Source organism: Phalangium opilio, unplaced genomic scaffold (assembly GCF_054372755.1).
Source record: "Phalangium opilio isolate 3A_F unplaced genomic scaffold, DU_Popi_V2 ptg000354l_1, whole genome shotgun sequence".
Taxonomy (NCBI): Eukaryota; Metazoa; Arthropoda; class Arachnida; order Opiliones; family Phalangiidae; genus Phalangium; species Phalangium opilio.
Window position 1 is genome coordinate 1,126,275 of NW_028324229.1, and position 26,702 is coordinate 1,152,976.

Genomic DNA, 26,702 nt, shown 5'->3' on the forward strand with positions numbered 1-26,702 from the left:
TCATGAATAATATTGCTAATCAATTCTAGAAACAGACGTAAAGTAAAGATATGTCCCATAAGTATGACGACACTACCTATACTTCGTAATGCTAGAGACTTACAGCTCGAGCTAGTTCGAGAACGACAAGCGAGAATTGAAGTCCTACACTCGGTTAGTTTTGCAGGACTACCATCTTCCTATTTAGTCTGTACTAAGCCTTTGACAGCGCCTTGACCAGGCGTCGTTTTACGAGAATCTATGACCTACGTCACTTCATGACACGCTCTCAGCATCCAGTTACAAACATATGAACTTATGCTTTAAAGTATAGTGTTTCGTCATCCCTTTGAACTTTCATCATTAACGTAACCTTAATTATTGAAATTACAAATTTAAACTATTTAGTAAGAGCCCACGCCCAATAGTTTCGCCAAAACAAGATAATAATAGGGTAGAACAACATAATAGTGAATGTTTCACGATGTTGACCACGCACGATTATACGGCGAACGGAAACAAACAACAAATTTCACTAACTAAAGTTGTCTTGGTATGCAAAGGCAACTCTTTAATGAATTAGTAATTTCCACAGAAGTAGATAAGTCCGAAATGTATTTCACTATTCATCAATATTTAACGATTCACGGTGACTCTTTGTCCATGACGTTTCTAAGCGAGAACATTGAATTCATCTACTTCAGATAAGCGTATAGTGTTTCAAGCTTAAATTGTCTAACAAATAGCGTAACAGGAATTTAGACTCAACATCTCTTATTCAAAACTACGTACAATGGCGGGAAGATTTTCTTTCATGGACAATCGATGTCCCTGACTTTAATTATTCCTTAAGCTGACCGCAATATATTAACCATAACACGACGACGGACGTGAAATATACATTGCGTTACTAGAAAACGCAACCTACATATTGCGAGTACAATACGTCAATAGGAAAAGAAGACAGCAAATTTTAATTGTATTTTAATGTTTTCTTTTCGAAATCGTAACCGACATAATGCCGGTGGTGGTAAGAACGTGGCGCTAGGTGGACTCTCTACGATGGCGTGGGTTCAAATCTAGCCTAAACATTTTAGAATTGAATTTGTCAGTTTTGTGTTGCACTCAAATCATACCTCGGAAACAGTGGCCCAGACGGCAATATGTCATAGAAACAACATTTTCGACTAAAAATCAACCAAGACCATACCCCTTTTAAAATTAAATAAAGATATGTTTTATATGGAAAATTCAGCGCTGAGAGTCGCATGGTTTTGAGGATATGACGCACTTAAACGTTTCAATTTTTACTCGAGATATTACGTTTTATATACAATCAATCATAAGAATGAATCTCAACTCTAAACAATAAAAAAACCCCAAATTTCTGTAATCATTTCTCGACCTTGATAAAACCATAATCTTAAAGAAAAAAAAGAGTACTTAAAATCCTGGAGTTCCAGCAAAAATATATGTCTAAGTCGCAGTAACCATAACAATTCTCGGAACATTCATGGCGTGATACCTTAGACTCATTTAGGAAACTTTCTAAATCATTATCATTTAAACTTGAAAATTCATAACCATTACCCACGTCAGAACCAAAAATTTTGGTATCATAAAACGGATTGCGCCAGCCATTAACAAAACTTTATACGATCTAAAGATGAAAATGGTGAACGAAAAGGGTTAAGTTTCAACTGTTTCGGTTAAGCCTAATCATAATTATATAGTATATACTATAGACTATAGGGTAGTAGTTACGAATCTTTGTCAAAATGCCAGAATAAGGAGGGACCCGTGTGTCTGTAAAAATCTGGTTTACGCATGCACCATCGAGTATTCCGTATTTCTTTCATATATTACCTTGACCGTGGCCATGAAAACACGCGGTTGACTTCATTAAAGCGGGAAAATTGAGATTACAGTAGAAGGTATAACATAACCAGCCAGCGGGCGAACAGAGTAAAAATTAAAAATAATAAAAAGAAAATTTGAAAATGAATATCGTAGTAGTTTGGCCCAGAAATTGAGACAAGATTAAAAGAAAAATAATCTTAAATCCGCGCCCGAAGGAACTAAGAAGCAAAGGATTTTTTTTTTTGAACTTTTGAGAGGAGAAAGTGGCCCGTACTTGAAATATAAACTAATTATTTCAGCCTACATATTTTAAAAAAGACAAAAATTAAAAGAAATAAAGAAAAAAAATCAGAAAACGTTCCCGCCTTTTATAATTACGTGCTTAGACGTATGAAGGGTAATCAATTATAAATGTTTTATTAAATATCGTCATTAGTGGGGAAACTTTGTAATTTAAACCCAAAAATACCCAAATCAACCACTGGCTTTTAATATAAACATAATTAACATACTGTATCGAAAAGACGTATAATTTGATTTGTTATTTCAGATTTGAAATATTTTCACTATTACTCGAAAACACTATCCCGTTTCTTAGAAAAACGGACGAAATAATATTTTGGAATTGAATCAGAAATTCATCATCGAATCTCCACTCATTCAATCCCACGTGACGAACACACCTGCAGTAATGTTTAATTTCACTCGTACGTCTAATTATGTCGCAATTTTCTTGGCTGTAGCCAAACTAGGCTTAACTTAGAGAAGGTACGAGTACCCGGGTAACCCCACCCTAAGGGGTATTTAAAATACCATCGAAATAAGGCAACGCGCTTTAAGAAGGACGCGTTTTTTCTCCCACACTGCCACTTAAACTTGACATTGAAATTCCAGCTCCTTATGTGAAACAAAAAAAGTCTCCTTCAAGCTAAAATACTAAATGGGGGGTAAAAACGTATCCAGTTACTCAACTCTGAAACAAACGTTTTTTCCGTCGTAGTCATTAATTCTTAAAATTTCTTTTCGTTACATAAATGTCTTTTAGAGTTTGGGAAAAGTGGTTCTACTGTCTCTAACCGAATATCTAGAGCTCTACAAGGTCGACCGCTATGCTAGCTGTTCCTACCAACTGCTTCTCCGTTCGAGAACACTCTGGTTATGAACGGAAATATAAGGGCCTCACTTTCAGTCTTAATCGTCTGTGATTTTTGATGGTGACCCACCGAGGCACGTGGTTGAATCTCTTGGTGACTCAAGCGTTACCATCTCTAACATTCGTGACATTCTTAGTTAACTCCCTAATATATGTGGTAGAGTTTATTTGTGACCTGTGGTTGAGTTTGTCCCATACATAAGACCTGTGGTTGAGTTTTTCCCATACACGAGACCTGTGGTTGAGTTTGTCCCATACATGAGACCTGTGGTTGAGTTTGTCCCATACATGAGACCTGTGGTTGAGTTTGTCCCATACATGAGACCTGTGGTTGAGTTTGTCCATACATGAGACCTGTGGTTGAGTTTGTACCATACATGAGACCTGTGGTTGAGTTTGTACCATACATGAGACCTGTGGTTGAGTTTGTACCATACATGAGACCTGTGGTTGAGTTTGTACCATACATGAGACCTGTGGTTGAGTTTGTACCATACATGAGACCTGTGGTTGAGTTTGTGCCATTCATGAGACCTGTGGTTTAGTTTGTGCCATTCATGAGACCTGTGGTTTAGTTTGTGCCATTCATGAGACCTGTGGTTTAGTTTGTGCCATACATGAGACCTGTGGTTGAGTTTGTACCATATATGAGACCTGTGGTTTAGTTTGTGCCATACATGAGACCTGTGGTTTAATTTGTGCCATACATGAGGCCTGTGGTTTAATTTGTGCCATACATGAGACCTGTGGTTTAGTTTGTGCCATACATGAGACCTGTGGTTGAGTTTGTACCATACATGAGACCTGTGGTTGAGTTTGTACCATGCATGAGACCTGTGGTTGAGTTTGTACCATACATGAGACCTGTGGTTGAGTTTGTACCATATTTTTGACCTGTGGTTGAGTTTGCAATATTTTTGACCTGTGGTTGAGTGGCGCCTCTTCATTACACAAACATCTTTTACCGTTTTGGTTTATCGTTACAGCCTGATAATGTTTTCTCTGAACATACCCCAGCTATATCAATGAATTTAAACATCTTCAAATTTCTTACACACCATCTGTATCTAGCAAAACCGACATAGATAACAATTTCACATATTTCTTCGACACAACTCTTTCAGCTTTACTTCGTTCACCTACAAAAGTATCACTTTCTCGTTCGGTATCGATAGATACCATATGGTAAAAGTGAAATCACCTGCCTCAGCCTTAGAGTCCATTAAAACTGTGAGATTGAATAGACTTTATCAAGCTTCCCATTTCAACCCGCTCGAAGCAAGACTAATGACTGAGCGATCCGAAGTAGAAGGGGGGCATACATAACGTAACGAAATATAATGGCACATTGCAGAAAAACGATGATGATGAGAATTTAGTCTAACCGTTAGTGCTACATGTCGCGATTCATTAGTGCGAATAGGTTTGGTAAACCAGTTCAGCCCGGGGACATTTTATACTATAACCGTAATTCGAGCGTTTTTTTTTTCTTTTCTTAACTTTTTCTTTCTTCAATCAAAAATAGTGTCTATTCAATGTCTGTATGCTGTATTTCAAATGACCCCCAGCGGAAAGAAAGGTTTATTTTAGATTATTAAGAATGGGTTTCTTCTGATGAACTTATATACTGATGTATACTGTTCGATACCTTTTTCGCGACACTCTTAATGGTATTAATATTTAAATATTTATAAATATTATTAATTAACGTTTTTTATTAATGTGTCATTCGATTTGATTGAAGAATATTTCCAAGGGCGTATAGATTTATACGCATTATATAATTCAAGTGGAAATTCCCATGTGTTTTTCACTTTTTCCTCATTTGCCCCTATTGCGAAATAATACGAAAAATTGAGATTTCGGGTTGTTTCTTTTAAGATGACGAACGTTATTTACCCTCTCCTGAAATTTTAGACGATAATTACATTTTGTTTCAGACGTGACGTGATTGTCGAATAAGTTAGAACACGTCAGAAATTTTAAACTGAGATGTAATCAGGATTGGCAAATAATATTAAATAATAAATAAATAAAAACTATTAAATTTAAACCAAAGAAGTGATATCTAGTTTATTAGGGAGAAGGTATGAATTCGCCACATTTCTAGCTTTATCTCAAGTCCAAAAGTAGGTACGAAGTTAATCCCCGCCTCTAAATTACAACCAGCATCTCATTGGTACTTGAAAACTCACGTCAGCGCGACGCGAATGACGAAAATTACGTATTTTCCGACTGAGGAGAGGCGAAATGGCCCGGCCTCCTTTTACGTCCCCCCTTGTATTTTGAAAGGGGGACTGGGACTATGGCGCGCGAATACTTAGACATCTTATAACTTCGCCCTAATAAACTAGATATTGCTTCTTGATTAAATTTTACTGTAACAGTTACCTAATAATTAAGTCAAACTTTTTCAGGGTTTTACTTGACTAAGACGGTAATCCCGTTATGAAAGGAATATAAAAAGCTTAGTCTCATTTCTCTAGCATAAAAAAATCGTTTTAACATGATCTTAGCGAAAGCATTTTCTTATCTGTAATCTTTTGGGTAGAAGACGCGTGATTCGAGGGCTGCCGAACATTTCCAGAGCACCGGGGGCATCTTTTTATATTTTTTATACACGCTCTTATTAAGAGAGCAACTGGGCTAACCCACGTTTTGCCAAAAAACTAAAAATTATGATTCGTAAGATGATTGTAAGAAATTGTCGTTAGACTTTAGGAGCGTCTGCTGGGAGGAAAAATTTGAGAAATGTGGGTTTTATTCTTACATATCAAGACATCGAGGTCTCGGACACTTTAAGTCATCGAAATATTTTGATTATATAATAAAATATTTCAAAGGGAAGTATCCAACCTCTCGATACAGAAAAAACGTGCAACATTCATCCATCCGATGGGTGTACCATCTTTATCCCTCAAACTATACGAATAAACGCGATACATTTATGTAGGCTAATTGAAGATACACTAAAAGATAAAGGTATATTTGTCTCAAGTTAAATGTAAAGGTCAAAAAGGTCAAAATTTGACCTGAACTGGATCTGATATGGATGGTGTATTATATAAAAAAATAACTGGTGGAACCAAAAAAAAGGCCCGCATTCCGTTAACGATTTATTTGATTTCATTGCCTGTCCCCTACGTTTAAGTGAGGCACTTGACTAAAATCTAAACATGTTCTTTATAGACATAGAGGCGCCATTAGAGGACGGACAAAGATTTCAATTAAATTTAAGGGCATGATAAACCATTGATAAGTAAGGTAACATTTGACATTTAGGTGCAGTGCCGCTTACTATAGAGGCACTCGTCTCGTAGCAAATAACATAAGTTTATAAGATATGTTTCATAAGTATGACGACACTTTGTATAAATCGTAATGCAAGAGACTTACAGCTCGAGCTAGTTCGAAAACCACAAGCGAGAATTGATTGACTACAAGCGGTTTTGCACTCCATTTTTCAATTTAGTCTGTACTAAGCCTTTGATAGCGTGTCACCAGGCGTCGCTTTACCTCGAATCTATGACCTACGTCACTTCATGACAAGCTCCAGTTTGTAACCAGTGACAAACTTATGAAACATATCTTACGAACTTATGTGAATACGGATTCTCTTGCAAGTCGTCGGTTGAATATCTAGCCTCGCGACCATTTTGTACCTGAGGACGTAGGGTTCCATAATCTCACACTTTTTCACAACCGTATTTTATCTTTGAATGTTCTCAAATCCGAATTGGGTTCCTAGTTTTACATTTTAGATTCAAAAACCATCAGAAAAAAAAATAGAATATTTATATATAAAAAAATCCAATTAATTTTTTTTCTTTTTTTTAAGAAAACACCCTAAATATCATTCGTCATAAAAAAGGTATATTGGGAGAACTTTAAAATGAATCTCCGTACGCTGCTAAGGTACAGTTTTAACGACACCTAAGTGATAATTCAAGTCTGTAAAAATAAATACCTTTACCACAAAGAGCAGGAAGGGGCGTATACTTTTTTTTTTTTTATAAAGACAGATTTAGATCAAACCAAACGGAAAGACACAAATTCCATACAGAACGAAGAAAGAAAAAGAAAGAAAAAACATTTGCCCTCGTAAAAGTTCCAGTAAATGAGCGAAGATTCAACTTTGGTATGTAATATAACATTACGAAACCAAACCAACGAAATTCACTTATTTATTTTTTGACAGAATGATATAAAAACTGATATAACCGTACTATATATTAAGGGATATCAAATATCTGGAATATCTCGAGCGATTTTTATATAGGTTAGGTGAGCTTAACCTTTAATTCGACCTCTCTCTCCTACGAGATTTTTCATTATATAAATTTTCCTTTTTTATTTCGTTTGAAATATATATATATAAATACGTTTGTAAATCTGATTTCAGTTTTTTTTTATTTTTTTTTTTTTGGAAATAAAAGCCAAAACGATTAAAAATTTTTAGGGTTTACTTAAAGGGATAATGAAATTTAAAGTTGCTATTAAACCAAGGTTTCAAAATTTCCCAGTTTTTTTTCCTAACAGTCTGAAGTAATTTTGCCTAACCAATTTTGCCTCTCTTTTATTTGTATAAAATTTAAAATTTAGAATGTTGTGTTTGAAAATTACTAGTTATAGTAAATTGGTTCATCATGTGTACTCTAGTAAACTAATTATCGAAACAATATGAAATTCCCTAACTTTCATTCCCATTTTAAAATTCCCTGATAGTTCATGGCAATTTTAAAATTCCCTGATAGTTCAAACCCATTTTAAAATTCCCTGATAGTTCAAACCCATTTTAAAATTCCCTGAAAGTTCATACCAATTTCAAAATTTCCTGATAGCTCATACCCATTTTAAAATTCCCTGATAATTCATACCCATTTTAAAATCCCCTGATAATTCATACCCATTTTAAAATTCCCTGAAAGTTCATAACCATTTTAAAATTCCCTGAAAGTTCATACCAATTTTAAAATTCCCGGATAGTTTATAACCATTTTAAAATTCCCTGATGGTTCACACCCATTTTAAAAATCCCTGACTTCCAGGTATACTATAGCAAACCTGTAAGCCTAACGCGTAACATAAATTAAGAACATGAAAAATATATTTAAATTAAAATAATTTATATATATATTTCATTTTCCCTTTGACATTTCCCAAAAACTTTCGATTTTATTTCACGACGCTGACTTTGGGTGAATCCGATATCTTTTTTAATGCAACAATTTTATTACCTTAACTAAATCAGGTTGTGTAAGCTCGATTTCCATCGAAGAAAGTGCACCAAGAAAACGTATAAATTTTCTCTTTTTTTTTTAAGAAAGAAAAAAAGAGCGGTTTAGTTAATGGCCCATTTAGGTTGCATTAAATTTAAATTTAGTTAAGTGAAACTTATGAGGGTGAGATATGATAGGAATAAAAAAAATGCTATGGGTTCAACAGTCCTCGATTTTAACGAAATGTGATAAAACATTTTCCTGATATTTTTTTTTAAATCAGTTGGAATAAAAAATAATTTTAAACAATTATTACATAAACATTTATTTCCAAGGCTTGTTTAACTTAAATTAATTCAATATATATGAATATAAGAATAATTTCCTTCAACAAACCTTAATAGCAAATACATCTCAACTAAAAAAATCTGATATCCACCAAGAAGTGATATCTAGTTTATTAGGCAGAAGGTATAAATTCGCCACATTTCCAGCTTTATCTCCAGTCCAAACGTATGGTAGGTCCGGAGTTAATCCCCGCCTCTAAATTAAATACAACCAGCATCTCATTGGTTCTTAAAAACTCACGTCAGCGCGACGCGAATGGCGAAAATTACGTATATTCGGACTGAGGAGAGGCGAAATAGCCCGGCCTCCTTTTAAGTCCCCCCTTGTATTTTGAAAGGGGGACTAGGCCTATGGTGCGCGAATACTTAGGCATCTTAAACCTTCTCCCTAGTAAACTAGATATCACTTCTTGTATCCACAAATTTTTGTTCCAAAAACAACCATTAAAACCCCGAACATGATTTCTTTGTAGGTATCTTCCTTCCAACCCTCGTGTCCTTAAAAAATATCAGCATAAATCAATAGCAATAGGACCCCTTAATCTTTTGGTATAATCGCTCCAAATCCATTAGTACTAGCTATAGGGGGGAGAAGGGGATCAATATCAATTCCCGCCAAAAATCTTATATCAGTCTCACGTGGGAAAGTATAAAATTCGCGCGCAATCTGATAAAAGCGCGCGTAATGAATGAAGTATTTCAACTCAACCTCACGTGCGCTTATAAACAAGCTTAGAAATTACGCTTGTTAAAGGCGGGACGTTTTTTCTCTATATATTTCAATTGAAATAGTCTATTAACACGGGAAAGGAAAGGAAAGTAGGATGTACAACTACAATCCACGTTCCCGGATAAATTAGCAGTCGACATAAAAAAGGAGTGAAAGTGGAACGAAGATGCCGCGACTCTATCTATCGTGGTTATGGCGCCACGATGACCTTTCACCTCAGAGTTAACCTAACCCGGACGAATTGTATAGTCGAATAGAAAAGAAAACTATTAAGAAATAGGAAATATTTCTGATAAAAAGAGGAAGATGGTATATAAGAGAGAGAGAGTGATTAATTTAATGAGAGCAATTTGCTTTCGTTGGGAAGAATTTAATTGGTCTTTTACGCGGTCCTTTATTAGGTCGCCTAGTTCTTCTTCGAGAATCTTTATTTTCATACTTTTTAAGACATAGTATCACGCAAGAAAATGTTGTAGTAAAGAAACTAAAGACCTCATAATATATCACGTCAATATCGTCCGTAACGAAGTAATGGCACTGATACTGCCCCTTTAAGTTTCTAGAAAACTGGTTGACTAATGTTTTCCGCTTTTTAAGCTGAGCGGAGGATTAGGAAAAAAAATAAAATAATGAAATAAAATTATGGAAAAATGAATACACGATTTTTAAGAAATAATTTTCGGTACAAATTAAATTTTTGTGCGTTATAATTTTTCTATAAATCTCCTGTATATTATATTAAACATATATACCGGTTGTTATTTTATATATTAATATTTGTCCTGGTTCCCGGGGCTCCCCAAAATTCCGACGACGTTTAAATGATGTTAAATTAATTAAATATGAATATAAATAGTTGATTAATTAATTAAAGTTTCTTTCTTAATTTCTTTTTTTTCTCTTCCTTCAATTCCTGCTCAATTAGTTTTAAAGCTTATTTCCTTTTCTTAATGACTTTTGGAAAAGCTTTACAGTCGCGACCAGTTTTTGTTTTTATTTATTAAGTAATTTTGTGTTTGTTTTGAGGCAGACATATCCTAGTTTGTGGATTTTTTGGAGGGGCTATTAAAAGATCATTAAATAGATTTTTTGATTTTAATGCTTTATTTCAAGATTAAGTGAGATGGATTATGTGGTTAGACCGGGCAAGATGTAATTTGATTGCGTTTAAGATAAATAATTTTTCTATGAATTCTGCTTAAATTTTGATTTTGTTTCGATTTAGATATGGGAATGCAGTTATGGTTTATCTTTATCAATGATAATTTTTTTTAAACAAGTTGAAATAATGTTGGAACATGAGCTGAGTGTACATACGTACACTGTCAGATCAGAGTTTATTTCCGCCATTTTAAAAGATGGTGGCATTTTAAACCCAAAAAAAACTAATTTAAAAAATTATAGTGATATTTATTAAAAATCTATGGAGGTTATTTCACATTGAAGATTTTTTATTTTTATTATTTATGCCGCCATTTTCCAAAATGGCGGCGGATTTGAAAAAATCCTTTGTTGCAACCAACTACTTAAGATTAACGTCCCTACCAAATTTCATCCCTCCAAGTAAAGCGAAGTGTTAATTATTAGTCAATTAGGCATAAATATAATAATTAGTAAAATAATTTTATTATATCCTAAAAATACCCAATTTTCGTATAGACAAAATTCACAGAAAAATCAATCACTTTAATTAAATCAAAACCAAACGTTCGTAAAAAAATTTGAATTTAGTTGACAACGTAAAACCAGTGACATCCGTTTCAATAAACGAGACATTGATCCTGATCCCCAATAAACCTATTTAATAGATAAATCTCAAGAAAATCCAATTTAATTAAAGTAAATTATCTAAAAACCATGATAGACGTAAACTAATCGAGAGAAATCAAAAATTATTTCTTATCCAAGAGGCACGAAAATATCGAAACCAATCAGTTTTAAAAGCTACCTATCACGCAATTATCTTAACAAGACAGGAAAGGTCGGCTCCCCATCAATTCGTATATTTTGAACAAACCTCACCTGACACTAAAAAATAAAGGTAAGTAAAGCCAGGCAATCATTTGTTACGAGTGAAAATACATCAAGTTATTTAGTATGCCCCCAATAACTAACTCGCCATGGTGAAACAGATAAATTAAAGGGAAATGTCGAAGAACATGCCGACAAAATTATAAAAAAAAAGCCCCAGACGTTTTTGGCTTTCGAAAAACTGATAACTTTAGCGACTAGCCAGATGCTTCGTGTCAAAACAGTATCATCAAATTACGATCCTGATTCTCCTATAAGCTTCGGTTCCCCTTTAAAGAAGCCCTCCCCCCATAAAGGTACAATGAAATGAAATTTAAAATTTTAGTAACTGGTGTCTCAGGATGTTCGTGGAAAATTTAATCATATTGGTTAAAGGAACGATTAAGATATTTGAAATTCCCTGATATTTACCGGGTTTTCCCTGACCTTTTTGGCCCATTTTGTAATTCCCTGATTTTCCCTGACTTTGTACAAAATTTTAAAATTCCCAAACGTTTTCCTTATCATTTTGCACCTTTTTGCAATTCCCTGTTTGTTTTGAAATTTTTCCCTGACACCTTTTGGCCCATTTTTCAATTCCCTAACTTTCCCTGACCTTTTTGGCCTTTTTTCAATTCCCTTATTTTCCCTGACATTTTTGGGTCAAATTTTAAATCCCCTGACTTTTTCCTAACCTTTTTTGACCCATTTTACAATTCCCTAACTTTGCCCTGACCTTTTTGGCCTATTTTGAATTCCTTAACTTTCCCCGTCCATTTTGAAATTCCCTGATTTCCCAGGTTTTTCCCTGACCCGTGTCAACCCCCTTACAATCATAAAAAAGGGGTTATGATTGGTTAAGGAGTACCACTAAGTTGCGTTCCACCATAAAAAAAATTGTCCAAAATCACTTATAAATTAACACCCAAATATGATTTCATTCTTCCTTCGAAGATAACCCTGCAAAATCGTTTTTGAAACGAGGAAAGTATAAGGTAGAAAGGAAGGTAAGCCTTGAGGAATGAATCTACGAGACAACAACTGGGCGAGGATACGTCACGATTAATGGATTTATATCCAACAAAGATCAGTATAAACGTCCCTCCTTCCCGGTAAACCTTATAGGGCAATGAGAATCTATGGTTTTGCTGTCCTCAACTTTGACCCCGACTCGAATGAAAAGGTCAAGAGGTTCGGGGACAGCATGGGAAGAAAACATTTGAAAAAGAAAAGAAAAAAAGGAAGAACCAAAAAGGTCAACTGGAGATTACGTGCTAGGAAACTCTTATTTATAAGAGTTTTGGTATTAAAGTATACAATCCAATTTTCAGGGTGGTGTCCATTTTAAACCTAAGTATGTACCATTACCGTGGCCAGATTAGAAACTACGAGACGGTATTACTAAATAGATAAATGAATTTGAGAAAGAGGCAATCTACTTAAAATTTCTCACGGTTAAAAAAATGCTAAAATTAAATACGGGTTCAAAATCGAGTAAATTTAAGTAGAAATGATTAATTTTACAATAGTAAATTATTAAATAAATATTAATGGTTTCATCCAGAAATAACTCGAAATTAGACCAATTAACTTTAAGGAAACAATAATGTTAAAAGCCTAAGATTATAATGTATGTTCCATAAGTTTGATCAGAGACTTACAGCTCGAGCTAGTTCGAGAACGACAAGCGAGAATTTACTACAAATGGTTTTGCAGTCCATCTTCCTATTTAGTCTGTACTAATCCTTTGACAGCCCCTCACCAGGCGTCGTTTAACGAGAATCTATGACGCTTCACCGACGTCACTTCATAACAATCTCTCAGTAACCAGTGGCAAACTTATGGAACATATCTTATTTTATATTGCTTATCAATCCAGTTTGTTGGATTATTGGTCTAAAAGTCGTGACACGGTAAAGTATAGCAAAATAAAAAGAACCAAAAACCAATTTTTTGGGTTTCAACCTTTTGACATATCAATTTTTACAATTTTCCCATTGGAACGCGTAGACTGCACGCAATTGGTTTTCCTTACTCTTTAAAAGGATAGGGTATTTAAACTTTGAATCGTGAAGTCAAGTATTACGTTAATTAGAAGGAGAAAAGAAAAAGCGGTTCATTTTTAACTTAACTTGTACATAAGGATGAAATTATAATAAAATTAAGGGAACTTTATCGCATAATACTGTAGTTTTTGAGGTCCACGATGTGGTCCTCTTTTCATGATTACCGACTGTAAATTCTACACCGCGGACTTAGTAAAAGGATATATCTATGTAATTTTCGACTTAATAAACGGGCGGGGGGGGGGGTGGCTTCGAACGGTTAAAGAAACTTAGAAAAATCAAGAAGTGATATCTAGTTTATTAGGGAGAAGGTATAAATTCGTCACATTTCTAGCTTTATCTCCAGTCCAAACGAAGGTCCGAAGTTAATCCACACCTCCAAATTACAACCATCATCTCATTGGTTCTTGAAAACTCACGTTAGCGCGACGCGAATGACGAAAATTACGTATTTTCCGTCTGAGGAGAGGTGAATTAGCCCGGCCTCCTTTTACGTCCCCCTTGTATTTTGAAAGGGGGACTGGGACCATGGCGCGCGAATACTTAGGCATCTTATAACTTCTCCCTAGTAAACTAGATATCCCTTCTTGGAAAATGTTTTGGGAAAAAACACTGTACAGCGGGCGCATCACGACACGAACCGCTTTAGTTTAGAGAATTTAAAACAGATCATAGGAAAGAATGGAATTTCGTGACGATTTGTTTAAATTCCAAGTTAGTATTTAAGTTCTCATTCTTTACCCGCAATCGCCCTAGGATATCCCGCTGTTTTCTTTAAAAAAAATTCACCAAAAACAATTGGAGTATATTTCGTGGATTATGGGTTTTCTTTTGTTGAAAAGCACGAGCAGCTCTAAGCCTAATGAGGATTCGTGAGGTTCGAGGTCGACAGGGGAGGTTACGAAGTAGAACTTAAGTATATAATATATTTTCCATAGATTAAATTATACCATAGCCTAAGGCTTAATGAATTAAAACGAAATAACTCAGAGCCTGCCTATGATTTTGGTACGAATTCGTAGTGAAAACAGCGAGTAGGGCGGGTATGCCTCGCAGTAATGAGTTAGTACTGGGCGATGGGGCGATTTTCGTCTTATGTACAGTAGCCCTATAATTAGCGAGAACCGACGTGGCCGCGACAACCGGGATTATCTTACTCTATATGGTATAATAACGTAATTTGGCTGAAGATTTCTTGTAACAATACACGTACATACGTCGACGGCGAACACGAATGTCGAGCTCGTTAAGAACTTGTAATTATCCCCAATGTCCTTTAGAACATAATAGAATTATTGTAGAAAATCACTGTGTTTATTTTAATAAGGAATTGCCGAAAGTTCATGTTGTAAGAATTTAAGTGTAAGGTTGAATACCGTTTTATTTGAACGTACGGTGTAGTGGTTTATCCGAGGGGTTTATCGATGTTAGAAACATTTTTCAGAAGTATGATATCTCACAGAAGTTTATATATTAATCTACACCAAGAATTTATATCTTGTTTATTAGGGAGAAGGTATAAATTCGCCACATTTCAAGCTTTATCTCCAGTCCAAACGTTACGTAGGTCCGGAGTTAATCCCCGCCTCTAAATTACAACCAGCATCTCATTGGTTCTTGAAAACTCAGGTCAGCGCGACGCGAATGACGAAAATTACGTATTTTCCGACTGAGGAGAGGCGAAATAGCTCGGCCTCCTTTTACGTCCCCCCTTGTATTTTGGAAAAGGGGACTGGGACTATGGAGCACCAATACTTAGGCATCTTATAATTTCTCCCTAGTAAACTAGGTATCACTTCTTATCTACAATAGAGACATACGAGAGAAGTTCAACTAAATATGACGAGCAATTATCTATAATTCAAAGCATCTGAAAAACTATAATTCCTCAATTTGTTTCCGCAATTTAACTTTGTTTTACCAAAATAATTATTACAAATACACCACACCCTATAACTTGTATAAAAGTTACAAGAGGGTGCCAAATATAATAGATATAGGTGCTATTGTAACAATATACAATAGGAAGTTGGCTTAAAACTGTGGCAGGCAGTGATCGTGAAAACCAAAAACCGTGAGTATCGATTCGCGAGTAAACCTCCCTCGTTTGAGAAACAAACAAGAAAACAAGTATATAATTCAAGTAAATAAAATGATCATTTACCTTGCAACCTTCGCAAGTAAAAGCCCCGAAATGGTACCCAGCTGCAGGCTCGCCACATACTTTACATAGCTGGTTCATCTATAAAAGAAAAAAGAAAAAAACATAATTAAAATTAATTCTTCACGATTTTTAACAAGCCATGTTTTAGGGGATGGAAAACATAATGAACAAAAAATAAAAGTAATAATTTATATCGCTATAGTTGTGTACATTTAGTTGGTGTTAGTATATAGTTTCGGAAATTCGTCTATAATAAATAAGAACGTCTTTTTCTTTATTGTTTATCTTCAAATTTTTTGTGTTAATTAAATCAACAGTTTAAAGGGATGATGAAATTGGATTTTCAGTTTGTGTGTTGGTTCAGACAGGGATAGATTTAATTTTAGAGGTAGGAATGGAATGGAGAACGGTGAATATTTAGTTGAGTCCGACTCATAGCCCAGTAAAGAGCCCCTCCCTCCAACACGTAACGAAAAGTTCAAATTATCTTATTGGCTCACTTAAACTACGTTTTGATGACGTCGCTGACGGGGACGGCGAAAAATACGTAATTCCTTTTTATCTCTGTCGCTATGACCCGCCTCTTCTCTCATACCCCTCCGTCCCGTGGAAGGGGGGTCCGGGACTTTGACGCGCGCCCAGATTACACTGTTCACCATTCCGACTTCTAAAATTAAATCTATCCCTGGTTCAGAATTCTGTCACATTAAACCCTCTTAACTAAATTCAACCCAATGAAACCATCTTGCAGAAATTATACAAATTGCACCCATTCATAGTAGGAATTATCTGGAATTATACAAACTAAAGCTTCTGTATTAGATTTTTACGAAGCCAATTAAACTTAATCAGATTTAAAAACCTTACGAATTCAAGCCAATCATCGGCCCTTTAGACAACAAAAATCCCGGTTGCTATCACCTAGTTTAAAATGAGGTTATCCGCGCCTAACTTGGTCTGTTTTATTGATCAGAGAGGGTGGAAAATTAGTTAAAACACTATAACGCCGATATTCCAAGGTGAAACTCATTAAAACCGAGATTTTTCACTTCAGCAAGTATGAAACAAAAACAAAGAAAAAATATATACGCCTAAGCTATAGTGCGAGTATATATAAATGGTCAAAACGTGACCGGGCTTAAAAAGTGAATTTAAATACTTGTTATTTTTAATCCTCGAGTTAATTTATAATAAATAATATTGGGTGTTTTTTTAAACATCCTCATTGCAAATATTAATTACGTAGAGTTATGTTTAATTTATTAACACGGGAATTTTTTTAATCCCAAAGAACTCTCCCTAGTAAGGAAAAAAATTAAAAACTAGTTCATATATTTCATTTATTCTTATGAATATTTATAAAATTTATTTGGCGAGTTCGATAAATATTACCACTTCGGAAGTTGGTTAATATTTGATGTTATTTTTATAAAATGTTTTGACTGTTTAGCTACCATTAAAAGGAAATGAGAATTAATCAAGGGCTGGGTGAGAAATTTATTTCCGGACGTATGTTGTGTAACCTAATAAATTGATTCTGAGTTTAAAGTTTTAAATAAACAAATAAATATATAAATAAATAATTACGGTTTTGGACGTCAGGTTGAATTTAATATTTAAATTTAACGGACTCTGCGGGGTTTTAATACACGTAATTTACAGCGCTATTTATTGGAGAAAGTGTTTAAACACCGGTGAAATTATATACTAAAGGGCACTAGGGAATTATTTGTTTCTTTATCGAAAAATAAACTACCCATAAACAGAGTTCGAGCGAAATTTCTATATTGATTTTTCCAGTTTATCCCTTATCAAATTTTGGCATTATCCCTGGGACTATTTTAAGGTGTTTACCGGAGCCCACTTCATCACACCGAAGCATTGCTCGAAGCATTTTTTGTTATACCAAACGAAATCCCTGACCAATCCCTGAAATTTATGGAAAACCCTTTACATCCCTGACTTATCTCTGAAATTTATGGAAAACCCTTTACATCCCTGACTTATCTCTGAAATTTATGGAAAACCCTTTAAATCCCTGACTTATCTCTGAAATTTATGGAAAACCCTTTAAATCCCTGACTTATCTCTGAAATTTATGGAAAACCCTTTAAATCCCTGACTTATCTCTGAAATTTATGGAAAACCCTTTAAATCCCTGACTTATCTCTGAAATTTATGGAAAGCCCTTAACATCCCTGACTTATCTCTGAAATTTATGGAAAGCCCTTAACATCCCTGACTTATCTCTGAAATTTATGGAAAGCCCTTAACATCCCTGCCGTATCTCTGAAATTTATGGACAACCCTTAACATCCCTGCCGTATCTCTGAAATTTATGGAAAACCCTTTACATCCCTGACTTATCTCTGAAATTTATGGAAAACCCTTTAAATCCCTGAAATTTATGGATAACCCTTTCAATCCCTGACTTATCCCTGACATTTTGTCCAATGTTCCAAATCCCTGACATATTTTACAGCCTCGGGTAAAAGTTATCCCTGATAAAAGTATGATAAAATTCACCGAAAGAAAAATTGAAAAATACCTGATTCAAAATAAAGGTATCCATATTAGCAACACTCAACATATTTACGTTGAAATATTAACGTTCAAAAACACACCAAATTCATTAATCCAATGGTATCGAACTTAGAACACGTTAAATATCTCGCGACAAAGATTGCCTTAACTCTTTTAAAACTCAAAACAAGCGTACACGTCCAAACAGCTTCAATATTAGATAGAATAATAGTGTAATGAATAGAAAAAACTTCCCGAAACGGGTCGAGCGGTTTCCGAATCAGATTGTTCTGCCCTGAAGATTACGGTTGATGCGAGAAATAGGGTGCTAGTAGGTCTACCTTGAAGTAAAGAATAAGTCTAAAGGGGGTATAATAAGTAGGCGGTGGGGGGACGGAATACGCTTATAATAATAATCGACGACGAAAAGTAAAAGTTTCTCCTTTTATTTTCATCTTGGGCTTGCAAGTAATCATCGCGCGACCGTAACGACCCAGTGATCCCAAATTGGAATTGTTCCTCCCCCTCCCCCATTTCTCTCTCCACTCTCACTGCTTCTAATGTTCTTATGGAAATTGCTCATATATTCAGAATTAAAATTAAGTAAGTACGTAATATCATATTGCGTATGAAATGGTCTCAAATGTTTTGGGTCTAGAATTCTAAAAATCCTCGCCTATACTTTCTTTATATTAAAGTTTGATCAATTTATTGTAAACTAATAAATCACACAAATGAAAATTAAGTATTTAATTTCAAGATTGAGTGAGTGGGATCTTTACATTTTCAGTGTCAACTAAAATTAGCAGACGAATTTTAGCTATAAAGTATTTCGAGGATGTTATGTTCGTACGTTATTTGATTGTAATGCGAATGAATTCTGCGTAAAACACCAACGATTTGAGCTTAAAACGCTCAAAATATTTAATAAAATTAAGCTCAAACTACGAAAATATAGAAAAATGTCACGTACGACATTTTACCTCTAACACAAGTGTTAATTCAAATGAAAGCAATGCAAAAAGAACGCAGAACGTTACAACCGCAATCACCCTCTTACCCCTATTCCCCGCTTTTCACGTCATTACAAGCAATATCTCGGACAAGTAAGTCTAAAGGCGCCTTTAAGAGGGTTTCCCCTTGAAGCATTATTATTACGTAGCTCTTTCTTCTAACTTAAAATCCTGTCTTTATATTTAATAGGTACGCGGTGTGCTTATAAACCCCCCCCCCCTCCTCCTTGTCTTATCTCTCTTTCTCTACCACCCCCGCGAAGAAAACAATAGATTTTTGGTTGAGACAATTAAATACACCTACTTCGAAACCAAATTGGTTTATAGTCGAAGTCGTAAGAAATTTGGGGAGAGTTAGCTCAAGGTTTTTTCCTTAACTAAGTGCCGAGAGTTGATAAGTGGTGGAAGAGTGTGCCTTTTTTACGAAAATGAGGTGATGTTGTAAACAGCGCGAGTAAATTTCAAAGTGTAGGTCTAAATACCCTTAATCTTTAATCGCACTAGGCCTCTATCCACTCTCATCTGGTGTTTTAAAGTAATTAAATAATTATCATTAATATTAATATTAAAATTTTGATCCATGGTTCAATTAATTAGTTTATGGGGAGAAAAAGTCAATTAATTTTCTTTATCATGCAACTCCTGAAATTCGAAGTCGTTTTCAATTCACGTTACTTTGAATTAATTCTTTCTTATTTGTTAGTGTAATCAGAAGTGAGATGAGAGTAGAAGTGAAGGGCTCTAGCATTGCTAGTAGATCCTGGCACTAGTGAACAAATTTGAGGATTTTACGCCGCTTCCCAGGCGCTAAAACTAGAGAGCAAAAAATTGTTCGAGTTCCAAAAACATTTCCTACCTCCTTCCCCTCAACCTAAAGCCACGGAACACGAACGCGGGTGCTGGAATCTAGTTCAGCCGTCTACCGCCACGAGCGTCTCACGTTTTGGAGGGAAAATTCAGAAACCGCTACTAGAGGGCCAACCGTTGGTGTGTTATCAAGAATATTCACTTTCGCCGAGTGAAGAATTTCGTTAGCTCAGTACTTCTGGTCTCATCTCACTTCTGGTGTAATTTAATTCAAAATGGTACGCTACTCTTGGTTCCATTCATTTCTTATTTTTTTTTTCAGATAATTATGTTTGTTCACTACCCCTTTAAAATAATAGAAGCCAAAAACGAAGCTATAGCTATTTATATCTCGTAATTAGTTTAAAATTTAATATTAATAAAAGGTATTGAAAGATTTAAGCCAAGAACTCCATAACGGAATGTGTCTGACGTAGCTAAGTAAATTTTAAATTTAAATTAATGTTGTTTTATATAATTTAAGGTTATAAAATAAATAATTATATACATACGAAGGTGTTTACCAAATATAACTTGATTTTTAAAAGGAAAGAAAAAAATTTAAAATTCTTAAAATATTGACGTGCGTATGATTTTTAAATGTCACGTATAACCAATCTTTAAAAATGCAAATCAAATCCAATCAACAGGGACTTGTTTTAAACGACATATTTAAAATTGGTATAATTGAAAACGATTAATTACACACCCGATTCGAAATTATCTCATTTAAAAGGAACATTTCTATTATAAAAAAACTAATAATAAAATATCTTAAATCTGGCATAGAAAATGTCCTTGGAATTAAGTCACCTGCCCCCTAAACTAAATTCGTTCAAACCCCATCTTAACTACGATTGACAACGCCAGTGATTTAGACTTAATACGGACAAGGTTGAAAATCAATTGGTTGGGAAGCTAGCGTTACGGATAAATCAAAAGATAATTTGGAAGATTTTTGGGGGAAAATTTGGGGATCCACCTACGGAGTGGATGGAGTAAGGTAGAGATAGATTTAAGGCTTAGAAAGAAGTACTGGAGCGTAAACGCGGTTGAACTAGAGCTAATGCTTAATTATATAGAAGTAACGATATACCCTTACCAAGAAGCGATATCTAGTTTACTAGGGAGAAGGTATAAGATGCCTAAGTATTCGCGAGCCATAGTCCCAGTCCCCCTTTCAAAATACAAGGAGGGGGGGGTGTAAAAGGAGGCCGGGCTATTTCGTCTCCCTCTCCTCAGTCGGAAAATACAATTAATTTTCCTCATTCGCGTCGCGCTGACGTGAGTTTTCAAGAACCAATGAGATGCTGGTTGTAATTTAGAGGCGGGGATTAACTCCGGACCTACTATACGTTTGGAGTGACTGGAGATAAAGCTGGAAATGTGGCCAATTTATACCTTCTCCCTAATAAACTAGATATCACTTTTTGCCCTTACGAAGCGATGGTTTAAAATTGGACCACTTCGTCGCGATTCACCACTTATCGCATCGTCCGAAAGAGAAACTCAAGCTTCACCTCACCTCACCGGGGAGATAGATTAGAGAGATTTGGTGAGATTTCAAGGGAGGGGGACTTATTCCGCTTAAAAAATAAGGGGCCATTATTACGTGTTAGCGGGGCGGATCGTGGCCCGCTAACTTCAAGGTCTAGTTACGTTAAAAGAATGAAGATTATTCTATTCCCGCGGTACGTTAGGCCTAAAAGTTAAAGTAGTCGACGCCAGAGGGTGAAATTGTCGGAGGAAATGGAAATTGACCAAAAAATAAAAAAATCCCTAAGCCTCGGTTACGTTAGGCTAAGAAGAAAGAAAACACTCTTTCGAATCACTCATGACATTCTCATGGATTCAACCGAGACGAACCTCTCGTTTGTATCCTGATATAGGGCTGAAGACACTGACGGATTGTCTGTGTTAGGCCTAACGAAAGAAAGAACGTTGTCTAAAATTGCGCCACTCTACTGACATACAAGTCTGGTAACTCGTGCGTGCGTCATTGAGGGTTGAGGACCTGGACAGTGTGTCCCAGTGTCTTCGTAAACAAAAACACACCACCGAGTCTTCAATAGTGGCACTACAGTACAAAAGACGTCATTGGAAGTTAATAAATTATTATACAATTTTGACTTGAGCCCAAAAGTACGTAGGGTCACGTAAATCCACTGAAAATTAATTACTTGGGTTGTGGTATAAAAATTGTCTCAACTAGTTTTTTTAACCAGACTATAATTATATCTATAGCAAGGTTACAATTTAATCGGCGTTGATATAAATCTATATTTTTTCGACACATAATATCAGATTAAAAACCAAAAAAAAAACAATTAAAATTTTGATATTAGCCTATGCCAAGTTGAAGAAAAAACAAAAACACTTAAGTCTGCTTTGGTGTTTTTGGGGTTTTCAATTCGGGTTTTTATTTTAAATTAAAATCATTACTCATTGTATCCCTTGTATGGAAACGAGGTTTTAAAGATGGAGCCTCTTTTATTTTCGGTCCTATTTACAATATAGCGGCTTACGGGGGAAGTGGATTAACCATGCGAATCGAAGAAAGTGGCCAGCCGGAACCCAGTCTACCACCCCGACCAACTTATAACTTAACATACAGAGATTGAAAAACAAAAATATAATGGAGACCCCAAAAAAGGCACCTGTTCTTCTCAACATACATATTCAATCGTTCCAACTGTATCTCTTTACGGAAAGCATAACTAAACACAGTTTTCACAAAATGGGTGTGAGTTTTTGGTGACCCAAGAGGCTGCGGATGGAAAGGCTAGTAGTTAAGATATAGTTAAAGAAAGTACTTGGCTTGAAGTTAAACCTGAGAAAATTGTCTTTATTTCCTTCAGTGATGTTAAGAAATGAGAAAAACTAAAAAGGTGTCATGCCATACTAATTCGTAACCAAAAGCTGTATATAGTGTATTTGTCATTTGTAACTTTCAGCCTAAAATCTGCACCACACCCTAAATTACGATTCAACCCTTTTTAGCGCAGTGTCAATAGATTTGTTAACAAATACAGCTTGAATTAATTTGACAATGGTAACTTAGTAAAGTAGTATTTAGGGTTTAATACGGAAGCAGAACGTTCTTTTGGTTATAAGGTAGAGAGGCGTTAACCAGGAATGATGCGAAATGATCCAGCCCAATTGATCAGGAGGTGGAACCGCGAAAAAGTATATTTTTTTTTAAGAATTGATGGGATTACTTTAAAAACAAAGACCCTGAGCAGACAGACAGAGACAGACGTCTGTCCTAAAAATGTATTTGTACGGAAAACAATAAAAATAATATATTGTTTCTTTATTCTTGACTCCCAAATTTCACTGCTGGGGTGATAAATGGAATATGTGGGTGAAGAAATGGATGGGGGAAAACCCCGTTCAGCCATTAACCCTTGACAATATGACATAATATTTCTTTTCTTTTTGCAATTTACGATACCTAGTAACGTCTTGTTTTCAAAGGACCTGTGAAATATCTTAAAATTATCTTACGATCAAACCAGCGATCAAACCACACTTGAAATATTTCAACATGAACACTTCCAAAATTTCAGATTTTTGTGAAAAAACGTTCCAGCTTCCGAATAGACAATTGTGGATAAAAAGCAAAGCGCTTGTCATTTCGGCAACAAATATTGCGGGATGAAAACAACTTTTAACATAATTTGAACATTTATGAACCTAAAACGAACATTGTCGTGGCGTAAACAGCCATTTTTGTGCCACAAGTGCTTATGTTTGTGACGGAAATGAATATAATTGTGACGGAAATGAATATACTTGTGACGGAAATGAATATACTTGTGACGGAAATGAATATACTTGTGACGGAAATGAATATACTTGTGACGGAAATGAATATACTTGTGACGGAAATGAATATATTTGTGACGGAAATGAATATACTTGTGACGGAAATGAATATACTTGTGACGGAAATGAATATGTTTATTCCGGAAATTATTATGTTTGTTCCGGAAGCGATATGATGCATTAATAAAACATTCAAGATCTAAGACGGTGAAACTGAATTTTAAAATCCGACTCTAGAACTTCACAATACCTTTACACGGATATTTCACCAAAACATCAAATCCCTAGCTTAGGTAACATGGGATGGGGGGTGTATTATAAGTAGGGTATAACCATACTGTGTAAATTATTAAAGTTTCGGAAATACACAGTATACAATAGGGTGTCACCACTCTACTTAGGCGTCTTTTGCGTGGCCCCTGTTTAAATGCACCGCATCGGTTTCAATTATGCCAAATGTCACTACGCCTCTCATGCCAAGTAACAAGCTTGAGATATAAACTACTTTTAACCGTAGTTGAAATTGTTCCAGTTAAAAACACCAGAAAGAAAAAGAATTATTCCTTTTAACAAGGTGACTTGAAAAAAGAGAGAGAGAGAGAGAGAGAGAGAGAGAGAGAGAGAGAGAGAGAGAGAGAGAGAGAGAGAGAGAGAGAGAGAGAGAGAGAGAGAGAGAGAGAGAGAGAGAGAGAGAGAGAGAGAGAGAGAGAGAGAGAGAAAAAAAACCGACAAGTAATTCTACGAGTAAATTGATCGCAATTTATTAGCTATCAATTTTAAAAAAATGTACTGGTTGGCAAGGACGAAATTTTCATGTCGAAATTGCATTACGTTTTATTTTTTTTCTGACATAAGGGACCATTTGTTACGAGTATAGTTTTAGTCATGTGTTTAAAAGAGTAATATTTGCAATTTGGGGTACCTACTCCTCAACAGAAACTGGTTCTGATAAAACATTACTTTGGTAATTGCGTAAATGGTAAGCATTTGTGTTTAGCGAATAATTATTCAAATCAACCCAATAACGATTTTAGTTAAATTAAGTCTTACAATGCAATTTTAAAATTAACCATCCGCAACACCAATATAACTATTTTTGCCATTGTTAAGTTAATTATAACAGAAGGGGATAATATGAGAAGGATGACACTCTGTATCTTCAGTTATGTAACATGATTCTTCCCAGGCGAGGGAGCCCTTTTTGTTTGCTCTCCCGCTCATCAAAATTCAAATGGGCATCGCACCATGCTGGGGTGAATTATATAACTGTTTGGTATTTACTAAGTCCTCAGCAATTAACCCACAAACCTTGATTGTCTTGACGTGGGACAAAAATCTACAAGGGCATGCGCCTTGACAAATAGTAATGATGAGGGAACTATTTATCGTGTATGTGATTCGGTTTAGTAACCATGAGCACTCCAAATGTAAAATGATGTTGGGAAGAATCATGTTACAATTACACCGCTTTGTGGTTGGTACACTTCTCTCGAAGAGAAGTATTACACACTTCTGTTTATAATAATAAAAATTTGCAAAAAAGCTGAAACGAGTTTAAATAAACCTTTTGTGATCGCAAAGTCAAAAGGGTTAATTCCCACCCACATCGTAAACTGCATCGAATTAAAGGAAATAAATAATAATAATACGTTATTTATGTTATTTTAAAATTTCTTTCTTTCGGAGATTCCAGCAGGCTCATTTCAAAGGAGGAAATAAAACATTTAATATAAATAATATTATTCAAACAAACTAGACGGTTATGTAGATGGATTATTGGAAGGATAATTTTAAAGGGGGTCGCCTCTATAAGAAAATCTTACTAAATCGTCGTCTACTCGTCTTGGACTTGGGTTGTTTACTTTTAAAGTATTTTGCATTCCATTTTATTTCTCACGAGGTTAGATGGTTCAAAGGTCAGCAAGGGTTGAGCGTGTAATGATTGGGTTTGTTCCATTATAAACTAGACTAGGCTTAAGTTGATGAAATGAACAAAGAATATCTATAAATCATAAAGTTTTGTTAACGATGACAAGATGAGTACCTGGTTTTTTTATTTTTATATTTTGGGGTCTTTAAAATAAAAAAATAAGGATTATTTTTGGGTTGCCAAATTAAAATACGACTATATGATGAAATGCGAGTTTTAACAAAAATTGCTCTTGAGATGAGAGACAAGATACGAAATGGAACAGGGTTGAAGAGATAGGTCATTCAATTTTACTAAACAGTACTCAAAAAGAGACCAGTCATTTCTCAGTAAAAGACGGACGGACGGCGTTTCTTTCATTACAGATTGTTTTACAAATTAGATTCACGGTGAAATATAAAAACATGTGCAGGGGGGTGGGAGTAGAAACAAATTTGGGTTAAACTTGTCAATGCAGCCTTTATTTTTTATTACTATTATCATTTATATATTTTAACCTAACTAGTTTTAATACCTCGTTCGAAATGAAAAAAAAATGCGCTTATTCTTTTAAAAATTTACGAAATCCTCCTAGGCCTAGCTCGCAATGACTAGACGTTCGACGCATGAATTTAATTCATTATTTTATGAATATTACCATATCCATAAGTTTTTCCCTGGTTAAAAAATGGAGCTTGTCGTAGGTCATAGATTCGAGGTAAAGCGACGCCCGGTGACTGGGCGCTGTCAAAGGCTTAGTACAGACTAAAATTGAAAGATGGAAGTTCTACAAAATTAACCACCGAGTGTAGGACTTCAATTCTCGCTTGTCGTTCTCTCTCGAACTAGCTCGAGCTGTAAGTCTCTAGCATTACGAAGTATAGGTAGTGTCGTCATACTTATGGGACATATCTTTACTTTACGTCTGTTTCTAGAATTGATTAGCAATATTATTCATGAAAGAAATTAATAAACGCTTCGAGAACTCCACAGTATAAAAGGTTGAGGTGGGTCAAATTGAAGGGTTTCTTAATGAGAATGGAATTATACGTCAA

The 26,702-nt window shown here is 35.1% G+C and overlaps 1 protein-coding gene across 2 annotated transcripts in view; it reads right to left on the reverse strand.

Annotated features, from left to right (window-relative positions):
* The window catches only part of LOC149602673 (uncharacterized), a 66,373-nt gene that overhangs the window by 24,791 nt on the left and 14,880 nt on the right, over window positions 1-26,702 (reverse strand). For both annotated transcript variants that reach the window (XM_089860858.1, XM_089860857.1), the window contains exon 2: window positions 15,529-15,606. In XM_089860858.1, the coding sequence (XP_089716984.1) occupies window positions 15,529-15,606 (78 nt within the window). The remainder of the gene's footprint in view (window positions 1-15,528; window positions 15,607-26,702) is intronic.